The sequence below is a fragment of the Marmota marmota genome, unplaced genomic scaffold, assembly GCF_001458135.2.
Source record: "Marmota marmota marmota unplaced genomic scaffold, marMar, whole genome shotgun sequence".
Taxonomy (NCBI): Eukaryota; Metazoa; Chordata; class Mammalia; order Rodentia; family Sciuridae; genus Marmota; species Marmota marmota.
In genome coordinates, this window is record NW_025999863.1 from 708,399 (window position 1) to 718,183 (window position 9,785).

General features: G+C 58.4%; 1 protein-coding gene, 1 long non-coding RNA gene and 1 other non-coding gene across 4 annotated transcripts in view; 2 read left to right on the forward strand and 1 right to left on the reverse strand.

Annotated features, from left to right (window-relative positions):
* The window catches only part of LOC107157244 (cold inducible RNA binding protein), a 35,061-nt gene that overhangs the window by 3,413 nt on the left and 21,863 nt on the right, over positions 1-9,785 (forward strand). Inside the window, exons 2-7 of one of the 2 annotated variants that reach the window (XM_015503587.2) lie at positions 450-558; positions 636-742; positions 840-978; positions 1,066-1,147; positions 1,565-1,635; positions 1,994-2,866. In XM_015503587.2, coding sequence (XP_015359073.1) covers positions 456-558; positions 636-742; positions 840-978; positions 1,066-1,147; positions 1,565-1,635; positions 1,994-2,010 — 519 coding nt within the window. In that variant the 5' untranslated portion in view covers positions 450-455 and the 3' untranslated portion in view covers positions 2,011-2,866. Of the gene's footprint in view, positions 1-229; positions 254-449; positions 559-635; positions 743-839; positions 979-1,065; positions 1,148-1,564; positions 1,636-1,993; positions 2,867-9,785 lie in introns of those variants that run through there. The other variant, XM_048811881.1, reaches the window with a different exon arrangement.
* On the reverse strand, positions 2,329-2,400 carry Trnaa-ugc. The gene has a single exon. It is a non-coding gene; the product is annotated as a tRNA-Ala (tRNA).
* LOC125619149 lies at positions 3,543-5,636 on the forward strand. Its single transcript, XR_007350662.1, has 3 exons — positions 3,543-3,671; positions 4,410-4,529; positions 5,247-5,636. It is a non-coding gene; the product is annotated as an uncharacterized LOC125619149 (long non-coding RNA).

Genomic DNA, 9,785 nt, shown 5'->3' on the forward strand with positions numbered 1-9,785 from the left:
GCGGCCTATGAGTCCCGCTCCTCGTTTCTGGACCTTTGGGCAGTGGTCGTCCCCAGCCAATAAATGCTTTGTCCAAGTCGACATGCCCCGCCCCTCTAAGTAGCCGCGTCCCCTAAAAGCCAGGATTCTCGTCACAGCCGAGACTCCGCCCCAGAACGGGGCGGCCTCCATGACGGCACCCTCGGGGCGTCGTACAGTGATCGAAAGCACCTTCCAGTCCGGCCCCTCAGTCGGTAGACAGGCAGTGGCCAGGGTGGGAATCGCCCCTGCCGGGCGCGGGGCGCGGCCAGCGCGGCCAGCCCGCTCGGTGGGCGGGAGGCCCCGCCCGCGGCGCGCCTTGTGGGTGGAGCTAGTCCCGAGGCGGCGGGCCGCGGCCGGGTGTGGGGTCGGGGAGCTCCCCGGAGGGCGGGTCGGCGTGGCGCCTGAAAGGTTGGTGGTGTGTGCCGCAGGCCGCCATGGCGTCCGACGAAGGCAAACTTTTCGTGGGCGGGCTCAGTTTTGACACCAACGAGCAGTCGCTGGAGCAGGTCTTCTCCAAGTACGGACAGATCTCGGAAGGTAAGCGGGCCTGAGCGGCGGCTGCGGGGCCCCGCTGTGGCCTGCTGGGCTCTGACCAGGCCTTCTCTCCTGCCCAGTGGTGGTGGTGAAAGACAGGGAGACCCAGCGATCGCGAGGTTTTGGTTTTGTCACCTTTGAGAACATCGATGATGCCAAGGACGCCATGATGGCCATGAATGGGAAGGTGAGGGCTGGCCTCTGCGGGTCCACGGGCCGAGTGGGAGTTCTGTTTCCTAAGATGCCAGGCACAGGGGTTGACTGCGCTACCCTCTGCTCTCCAGTCTGTGGACGGGCGGCAGATCCGAGTTGACCAGGCTGGCAAGTCATCCGACAATCGATCCCGAGGGTACCGAGGTGGCTCTACTGGAGGCCGGGGCTTCTTCCGTGGGGGCCGGGGCCGGGGCCGTGGGTTCTCCAGAGGTGAGTGCGGCAGTTTGCGGGGCACAGTGGAGTGCGGCTGGTGTGGGCGGTGCTAATCCTCTTTTTGGTTCTGTTTGTCTTCTACAGGGGGAGGGGACCGAGGCTATGGGGGTGGCAGGTTTGAGTCCCGGAGTGGGGGCTACGGAGGCTCCAGAGACTACTACAGCAGGTGAGGAGGTGCAGAGCCTGGCTGGGCTTAAGGGAAGCTGTTGAGGGTTGGTCCTGGGGAGAATGCTCCCCACATGGCATGGCATAAGCTGGCAGGCTGGTAGACAGGAGAGGTGAGGAAGTGGCAGAAGCAGGAGTGGAAGGAGTGCTCAGATCATGGAAGTGGGAGGCCCAGGGAGTATGGCTGGTAGCAGGGGTTTTTTGTTTTTGTTTTGTTTTTCATTTTTCTTATGCTAGTGATGGAACCCAGATCAAGGCAAGCGCTAACAGCCCTGAGATGGCAATTTTTGACAATAACCAAGTTTGCTCTGCTTCTCCTAACATGGGCAGCTGGTTTGGGAGCTGGAGCTCTATCGGTATAGGCTTGAGCTTAAGTAGTCAAGGTGTCCTTTAGCACCCATGTATCTCTTCCCCACAGTCGGAGTCAGGGTGGTGGCTACGGTGACCGGAGCTCAGGTGGTTCCTACAGAGACAGCTATGACAGTTACGGTAAGTCTTGCTCCAAGGGTACCACACTCTGTGACTGTGGTGGGAGCTCAGTAAACCCTGGCGCCCTCCAACTTAGGCTCCATGCTCAGACCTTGTCACTCTGCTTGTCCGTAAGGAACAAGTCTGTCCTTTCAGCTGTTTCTACTGTAGAACACAAAAACCAGTCAGTGACCAAAGGAAAGGGAGTGTGAGGGAGCCGCCGTGCAGTCCAGCATAGGTGCATGTGTGCCGCTGCGGCCTCCCTCCCCTGGCTGTGGGGGGTGGTTGCTCCCGAGGCCCTCCGGTCTGGATGGGAGTGGATGCTGCATCTTGCTGCGTGCTTCAGCGCCTTTACACTGTGCCTGCTTCTTGTCCTCAGCTACACACAACGAGTAAAAATCCTTCCTGCTCAAGATCGTCCTTCCAATGGCTGTGTATTTAAAGATTTTGGGAGCTTCGCTGAATCGTTAATGTGTAGTGAACACACCTCCTTGTATGCCCACTTTTGTAGTCATTTCAGTTCTGATCTTGTCAACCCAGCCTGACTGCTTCTGACCCCCAAGATGGCCTCATTACTAGACTTTTCTTTTTTAAGGAAGCGCTGTCCGTTTTTAAAGGTTTTAAAAACGTTTTGAAAAGCACTTCAGATTTTATTTTTTACCATGAGCCATGGGTTTTTAAAAAACACTTGCAGGGGTTGTGTGGTTTTTGTTTTTGCAGTGCTGGGGTTGGAACCCAGAGCCTCATGCATGCAAAGCAAGTGCTCTACCACTGAGCCACACCCCAGCCCTGTTGTGTGGGTTGTTGGTTACTGGTTTTTTTGGTTTTGGATTTTTTTGGTTGTGTTGCTTTTTTTGTTTCTTTTTAGTGGGGTCACCCGGCGAAGTTGGGTGCCCCATCACTTCTCTGAGATCACGTGGACTCTGACTCCGCTCTCTGTCGGAAGCTGAGCAAGCTGAGGCTTTTCCAACTCTGTGTAACGTTTCTGAGTGTAGCGTGATAGGACACTGCCCCGAGCGGCTGCACAGGCTGCCCTGGAGCCCCGCCTGCACGCTCATCTGTGCTGTGTGCGCCCCACAGTAGAGGTGCAGGTGTCCCTGCAGAGGTTCTTGAAGATGTTTATTTATATTGTCCTTTTTTACTGGAAGACGTATGCATACTCCATCGATGTTGTATTTGCAGTGGCTAAGGAATTCTTGTACGCAGTTTTCTTTGGCTTTACGAAGCCGATTAAAAGACCGTGTGAAACGAACCTTGCTCTGACAATTTCCCTTTCATTGCACAACACACGCTGTGCTGCGGCTCTCGCAGTCAGACCTGAGCAAGCACAGCGCAGCTGGAGCACAGCGCGCATAGGTCTGCGGGCCCTAGCTGAGGCCTGAAGGGAGCTAGAGGAGGAAGGCAGGGTAAAATGACCCAGTCGGGCCTTGTGGACAGCTGAAAGCCACCTCCCGTTAGGAGAGCCAGGTGGGTGACGGGAGGAGCAGCTCAGCCCGCAGAGCGCCCTGGTGCCTCTGGTGATGGCAGCCGCCGGAGGGCTCGATGGGGTGGGCACGTTAGCAGGGACAGCCAGCGCTTGGACACCTGACCGGACGGCCTTAGCCTAGCAGCAGGGCAGAGAGGGACAGCGCAGTGGCCTGGTGACCACAGACTGGGCTGGTTAGCTAGCTCTGCCTGCCTCACGAGTTCTGAGCGTTCTCTGCTAGCCTATGAAGCTGCAGCCCTCGGAGGACAGACGTTGTGCGCCCACAGAACCTCCGAGACCAGCGGCTCCCTGGGCTAGCGCGCAGTGCACTAGCCTGTACTGAGGTAACGCGTCCGCGGTCCGCCTCCCTCCTAGAGCTCGAGTCCCGCACCACCGGGGACGGTTCCGTGGACTGCTTTTGGTTTTCCTTTTTTATTTTCAAGTCAAGCTAGAACTAAAGTCAGGCCTGGTCGTCGGCCCCGGCCCTCTGCGGCCCTTTGGGTCCTCTTGCTCTCCCCACCCCTGTGTAGGACTTGTGCGTTGGAGCCTGCCCCTTCATTCTGGGTTCTCCTGATTGACTTCCCCTAGAAAGGTGAGAAGCGCCTGTCCTTCCCCGTGGCCCTCGTCTCTGTTGTGCCTCTGGGGCACTCTGGAGCTGATCTCTGGAAGGACCCTCATCACATCGGTGGTGATGTCCCTTCTGATCATCATCCAAGCAGTCTTGTAGTTCTTGGTGGAGAGCCTTCACCTCCTGACTGCGTATGCCCATTCACTATATCTGTCTCTCCGTTTCTCTGGTATGGCCACCGGCAGGCAGGCAGGGGCTTGGGCCCACAGTCCTCCCTTTAGGGCACTGGTGGACTCTTAACTCTGCTCCGGGACTCTCTGTCAGTAAACTGGGAGCCGGAACATCATCATTTTCTTGTGGTCTTGGCACAGGGGAGGTGGGGGTGAGCTGAGGAATGTGTTCACTTGCTGTTGCTGCAGTGACAGTTTTTATTTTCCCCTGAGGGAGGATTGAATGCAGGTGTACTTTACAAGAGAGCTACCCCCAACCCTTTTTTAAGTTTTGAGACAGTGTCCAGTTGCTTAGCTAGGCTGGAACTTGGAATTCTCCTACCTCAGTTGGGATGACAAGCGTGTGCTACCACATCCAGCCGTACGAAAGCATTTAGTAATAATCCTCATGGCTTTTACAATGTGAAGGTAGCAGACATGATTGGGCTGGATGCAGCAGGACTCTGGGGGTGGGAACGGGCACAAAAGTGAGGGCCAGGGGCCAGACGGAGAGAGCAGAGACAGCCACTGAGTGTGTCTGGACCATGTGCAGGTTGAAGAAACCACAACGGAGAAGGTATGGGCTCCTGGCCAACACCGAGGACCCCACCGAGATGGCCTCACTGGACAGTGGTGATGAGGAGACGGTCTTTGAGACAAGGAACCTGAGATGGTAGGGAAGTCCCCCTTTACCTCCAGGGAACCCAGTTAAGGCCAAGCTGAGCTGGAGACTTGAGAGAAATAGCAGGACTGGGGGGTGCAGGCAACCCATGGGGCCATTGAACCAGTCACCGGGACATTGATGCTCAGGCCACCACCCCCTTGGGCAACCTCGCTTTCTCTCCAGGTTTCCATTTCCTTCTCTTTAAGATGGGAAAGAGGGTTGGGGATGTGGCCGGGTGGTAGCATACACCAGGCTCCCATTTCCAGCATGGCAAAAGTAAATAAATAAAGAGAGGTGGGGAGACTGCCACACTGACCATGGGCCCCACATTGATTAATAAGGTCAGCATTCAAGGTGGAGGGTTGTGGCAGGCTCATGGGCAGCATTTGACAGGACCAGTCTTGGAGATCCAGGCAGAGGGATCGTGGGGGCAAAAGCCGGGGAGCCAGAAGGGAGTACTGCTTGCATGGGGACCCCTCCTGCTGGAACTGGACAGACATGGAGGATTAGGAGACCAACGGGCAAAGCAACGTGGAGCATGATTCTGTTTTCAGATCCCCAGAAGGGAGGCAGACTTAAGCCTGGCAGCCCCTCTGCAGTGTCTTCTACCACCCCCTCTTGGAGGAACCCCTTCCAGCAAGGGGGCGTTTGGGGAGGGTGCACCTGGTGGGCTGCCCTCCTTTGAGCACAGCACACCTCACCTCCCTCTCTTCTCTCGCCTTCCAGATGCTGAAGGGGGCAGGCGTTCTCATGGGCCACAGGGGAAGGGCGAGAGACAGCCCAGCTGTGTCCTCGGGCTTTGGTGCCACCCAGCACTCTGGTCGGAGCCTGCGCAGCCTGTCCAAAGCCTGCTTGATCCCAACCTGGACAACAGGGCCTTACCTCCCCAGATGCTGCCTTAGCTTGGCAAAAGGAAGTATGTTGAAACCTGAGGGTCCCCAACCACCACTGGGGACTCTTGAGGTCCCCCAGCTTGACTTGTACCACACCCTACACCCTTCCCGCGTGGAGATGTGGCAGCCCTGTACTGAGGCCTGATGGGCAGATGGACTGAGGGGTTGGTCTCAGAGCATGTTTGTGCTGAGCTGGGGACAATAAATGAGGCATTGGCTAATATGTCTGGCGTCCTCCCTGCCTTGACTCCAGGTCTCGGTGCCCAGGTGTGGTGGGTGAAGGATGGGGATCTCTGCTCCAGGATTCCCTTGGCTATGCCACCTATAGCCTGGGGTTTAAGAGCCATGCATCTCAGTCTTCTAGCACCTTGGGGGAGTTCCAGAGGAGTCCTGGTGTGGTGGCTGAGCCGCCTGAGGCCCATGTGCCACTCCTCATCATGCCCCTGTATTCCCATCCCCAGCTAAGGACAGGCAGAGTCCAGGTCTCCTTAGAGATGAACCTGCCCCACTGGCTGAAGTCCTTTTCACCATGTGACGTGGGATTGCCACCAGGTGGCAGCCTTGTGCTAACTGGCTGTCCCCTGGCTTTCCAGGAGCAGAGCTGTCTTGGGGAAGCAGGTCCTGTGGGGCTGTTTCTCACACCTCTTCCTGAGCCCCCTCCTCATGTGCACCACTGCAGCACAGAGGAGCATCCCCTGCCCTTCCCATCTGCTTGCCTGCCTGGTCCTTCTCTGCTCAGCCACCGCCCCCAGGATGCTCTCCCTGACTGCACCACCAGTTTGTTCTGGCTCCTTGGGTGGGCTCCTTCAGGGAAGGTTGGGAGGCAGCAAGGGAGGCCAGAGCACCGGGGAGTAGCTGACACAGTTGGGAGTCTTGGGCAAGCCCTGGCTACTGCTTCATGTCTGTGTGGGTCTGGCACAGAGCCCCGTGCCCTTGTGTCTCTGCAACTGTTCCCTTCACTGTGATCAGCTCTTGTCTCTGCGTCAGACCCCGTGGGACACATTTTTAACAGGCATGAAGTCTGTCCTGGCCCCCCACCCTGTGATCTGCACCCCTCTCCCAGAGCTCTGAGCCATTTCTCAAGCTTCAAAAAGCACATTAATTACTCTAATGAGGTCAGGAGAGACCCAGCTCATCCAGAGCCGGGGAACACCACCCCTTCCCCCGCCTGCTGCCTCCCCTGCTGGGTGGAGGGTGAGCACCGCCCGTCTGTCCCTGTGCCTGTCAGCCCATCAGCCGCCACCCCCAGCATTAGTGTGAAGTAATTGGCAGCCCCCGCCAAGGTTAATGCACTATTAGCTGAGAGTCATCCACGGCTAACAGCCAGGAGAGGGGCCTGCAGTGCCAGCAGAAGGGCCTGGACCCCTCAGCCTGAGGGGAGCAGAGGGGCTCCCAGCACTGCTGCACTTCGAGTGTGCAAACACTTGCACATGTAGGTGCAAGGCAGGCTGTGGAAAGGGAGCCTGGGACTCGGTTATGTGTGCAGGGGTCACGGCCCCTACCTTCACAAAGTGTGGCTGTGTGGATGCTAAGCCCTGAGCCAGACCTGAGGTCTCTGGCATGGTCGCTGCTCCTCTGAGAAACGCCTCTGTTGCTGTTACGATTACACAAATCTCTGGGCCTCAGCCCCATGTATAACTGCACACTCCTGCATGACACCCAGGAAGTTCTGGACACAGTCGTCCCACTGGAGGGTGGGTGTCACCATGGGAGAGTGGTGTGGAGGGGGTGAAGCGGGGAGGATGAGGAGGGTGGGAAGTACCAGAGGTAGGGTGGCAGTTGAAGTCCCCTCCCCCCTCCATGGCTGACAGTGGGGATTGCTGGAACCTTAGGATCCACACTGAGATTCGGGGCCTGACTGGACACAAGTGGCATTTTAATCGGCAGGAGGAAGGGACACATCTAGACTCCCTGACCCCCAGTGGGTACACTGGGCTGGGTACAGACGCTGTCCACAAAAGTGCCCCTTCCACAGGTGCCCTGCTGGACTTGCTAGTGCTGCCTGGCAGAGCTGGGGCTTCTGAAACTGCCCCAGCTGGAGCTGACGGTGGGTCTGGTCCACTTGATTCTGTGATGAGACTTATCCAGGCTTGTGGCCTTGGATGGCTGAGGGCTGCTGGTCTGGGTCCCATGCCCTGCAGCCTGGCCCTGTGGGTGAGCCAGGGGCCCAGGGGCCCAGGCTGGGTCTGGATAGGAAGACCTTCCCCCAGTGTCCAGCAAACACCTGGGCCCAAGAATTCACACCCAGGTGGATGGGGGTGGGCCCCCATCAAAGTCCCTGTACTGGGTCTGGGCTGGTGGCTGGCCCCTAACCCTGGATAACTCCTGACACGGACCCTTGTCCATAAAGTGAGCCTGACCCCTGACCCTTGACTCCAAGGGAAAAGTCCAGAGTGGCCCCTTAACCTGGCTGACCACTGGCTAGCTGATTCTCCAGGCTGAGGCAGCCCCTGCCCAGGAGGGAAGAAGACTTTGGGGTTCCCCTGGCAGGGCAGGGTCCCCTGGAACAGCCTTAAGGGGGCAGGCTTGGAGCCCTCCCTCTCCTCCCGGCCAGTTCTCAGGAGTGCCTGGCGGGCACAGGGAGGTTGAATGGGGGACGCGCCGCCTTTGTTCCTGTCCCTGCTTGGGCTCTGACCTTGAGAGAGACAAGAACAGAGGAGAGTGAGCTTCTGCTCAAATCCGCTCGGCGGTGGCGGCTCCCCACCCGCCTTGGTGGCCCCTGCATGCAAATGAGCAGACCCAGGCCTTTGCCCAGGGTCCTCTCCTCTGTGCCCTTGTGGTTCTCCCCATGCAGGTCAAGGCCTGCTGGGTCTGACAGACCAGACTGCCTGTCCACCGCCTCCCCAGCAGGGCGGCTCCTGTCTTGGCAGGGGGGCTTTGGGAATGCCCACCTTTGCCAGCAGAATGCCCCTGGGCCCTCTGTGTCCTTCCTGTGTTCCAGCCACACCTCCACTCAAGACACCCTCTCTGGGAAAGGCCACCTCTCTGCTCCCCAGTGAGCCAGACCATGCCAGGCCCCCAGGACACCTTTCTGGGGGTCAGGGTGGTTATAACCCCACACTCTCAGTGAAGGCCCTTTCAGGTGACCCCAGACCTGCCTCAGCCACCACCTGTGGCGGGGTCCCTATCTTCCCCTATCCAGCCACCTGGGCCAACCTGGGGCCTTCAAATTGGATCATCTGTGGTTGGGTCAGGGGACAGGATCTCAAGCCCAGAACACCCAGAACTGACTGGCTGAGCTCTCCAGAGAAGGAGAGCCTTGTCCTTGCAGGTGGGACAAAACAGCCCCCACCCAGGGCTTGGACAGGAAGCCAAGGGAAGGAGAGACTTCCAGGTCGGGACCAAGGGTGGGCTGTGTGGCCTGCGGGAAGGGGGCAAGGAAGGAGCTCTGGGGCCATGTGACAAAACCCTACACACACCACAGGCTTGTGGTTGCGGGTCCATTTGCCGTCTCCACGCTGCTGGGTCCAGGTCAGTTCCCTGCTCTCCAGATCTCAGAGTCCCTTGAGGAGTCTGGATAGTCCCTCACACTGGGGCCTTCCAGGGTCCAGATGGCTCCCAGCGTGGAGCCCCCAGCCCTGCAGTGTCTACAAACCTGAAGTGAAGCAAACCTGAAGAGGTAGAACCTGCTGGAGGCCACTGGCCCATTCTAGCTGCACCTGGTGACAGCGTCCCCTCCATAAGCTCAAGAGTTTGGCCAGAAAGGCTGTGGTAGGAATGAGAGCAGAAGCAGATGACAGACCCCTGGTTTCTCCAGGAAAGGGAGAGGTCCCTCTGAGGTCCCTGAACAGGCTGGACCCTGGGGCTTTTGCACAAGCGGTGCCCTCTACCAGGACCTCCCTCCCTGTCCTGCTGTGTGTTGACTTATTTGCTGTTGGCCTGGATCTCATTCTCAGCTTCTGGATACCATCCCGAGCTGCTCAGAGCCCAGGATCTGGACCACCTACTGTGTTCCTAACATCCTTAGGTATCTACTGGATGTGTTGTACACGCCAGAGAAGGAACAGGCTCCAGGTTCAGAGAGAGGAAGCTTGAGGCCCTGGGAAAGGCAGCAGAGGACGCTGCGGACTTGAGTCCACTGGACTCCAAAGCGCTCAGAGTTGTCCGGGTCTGATTCAGGACTTTTATGACCAGTTGATGTTTGAACCCCTGGTGAGGGCGCGCCTCGCACCTCTTCCGTGGCTCGGGGTGGGGCTCTGCAGAGGGCCCGCTGCAGTGCACGGAGGGGCTAGAGCCCTGTGTCCCCGTCCCGGTCCCCGCCGGCGGCAACGTTGGCCCCGGAAACCCCCCCCGCAGAGTTGGGGTCATTGCAGCGGGACCCTGTGGATCCAGCAAAACGACGCGGGCCGTTTCGCGGTCTGGCCAGGGCCTG